The following is a 553-nucleotide window of genomic DNA, read 5'->3' as shown; positions in this document are numbered from 1 at the left end:
GTTGTGCTAGAGTTAGGTAGACGGCTAATCCAGCCCGAAGAAGAATGGAAAGACAAATGCGAAGCATTTACAGAATTGCGTAAAATGCTTCAGGATAATACGACGCTGCAAAAAGATGTAGTTGATGAAAAGGAGACTGCAGTAGCCGACAACGTTGCAAGCCACTTTACGCCCGAGAACGTACAGGCACTAACGCAGCCTTTCCGTGTGACATTGACGGATTTGCGCTCAACGATCGTCAGGGAGGCATGCACCACACTTTCATTATTAGCCAGGACATTAGGACCTCTAAGATGCAAGATCCTAGTGCGGGATGTATTTCCTACGCTTCTTGACGCACGGGGTGGCTCGAACAAAGTGAGATACGATCAATTTAACGACAATGTATTAAGGGTTTGCAGCTCATTCGTTGATGCTGTAATAGGTGAACACTGCAGCTATCCACAATTGTATCATATCTATCGTGACAGCCACTCCAAGTCGATTTGTGCTGGTGCCTGTGTTGCAAGTGCTACACTCTAGCAAGTACGATGAAACCGTATAGCCCGCATGA

At 46.5% G+C, this 553-nt stretch overlaps 1 protein-coding gene across 1 annotated transcript; it reads left to right on the top strand.

The window, feature by feature from the left end:
* Window positions 1-84: 84 nt before the first annotated feature.
* PHALS_11335 (CLASP N-terminal domain) lies at window positions 85-544 on the top strand (the record flags this gene model as incomplete). Its single annotated transcript, XM_024726912.1, has 2 exons — window positions 85-357; window positions 425-544. The coding sequence occupies 2 exons, from the start codon at window positions 85-87 to the stop codon at window positions 542-544; spliced, it is 393 nt and encodes a 130-aa protein (XP_024577542.1).
* Window positions 545-553: the final 9 nt, after the last annotated feature.

Source organism: Plasmopara halstedii (genome assembly GCF_900000015.1).
Source record: "Plasmopara halstedii genome assembly, contig: Scaffold_536, whole genome shotgun sequence".
In the NCBI taxonomy this organism is placed as follows: Eukaryota; Oomycota; class Peronosporomycetes; order Peronosporales; family Peronosporaceae; genus Plasmopara; species Plasmopara halstedii.
This window is presented reverse-complemented; position numbering and strand designations above follow the sequence as displayed.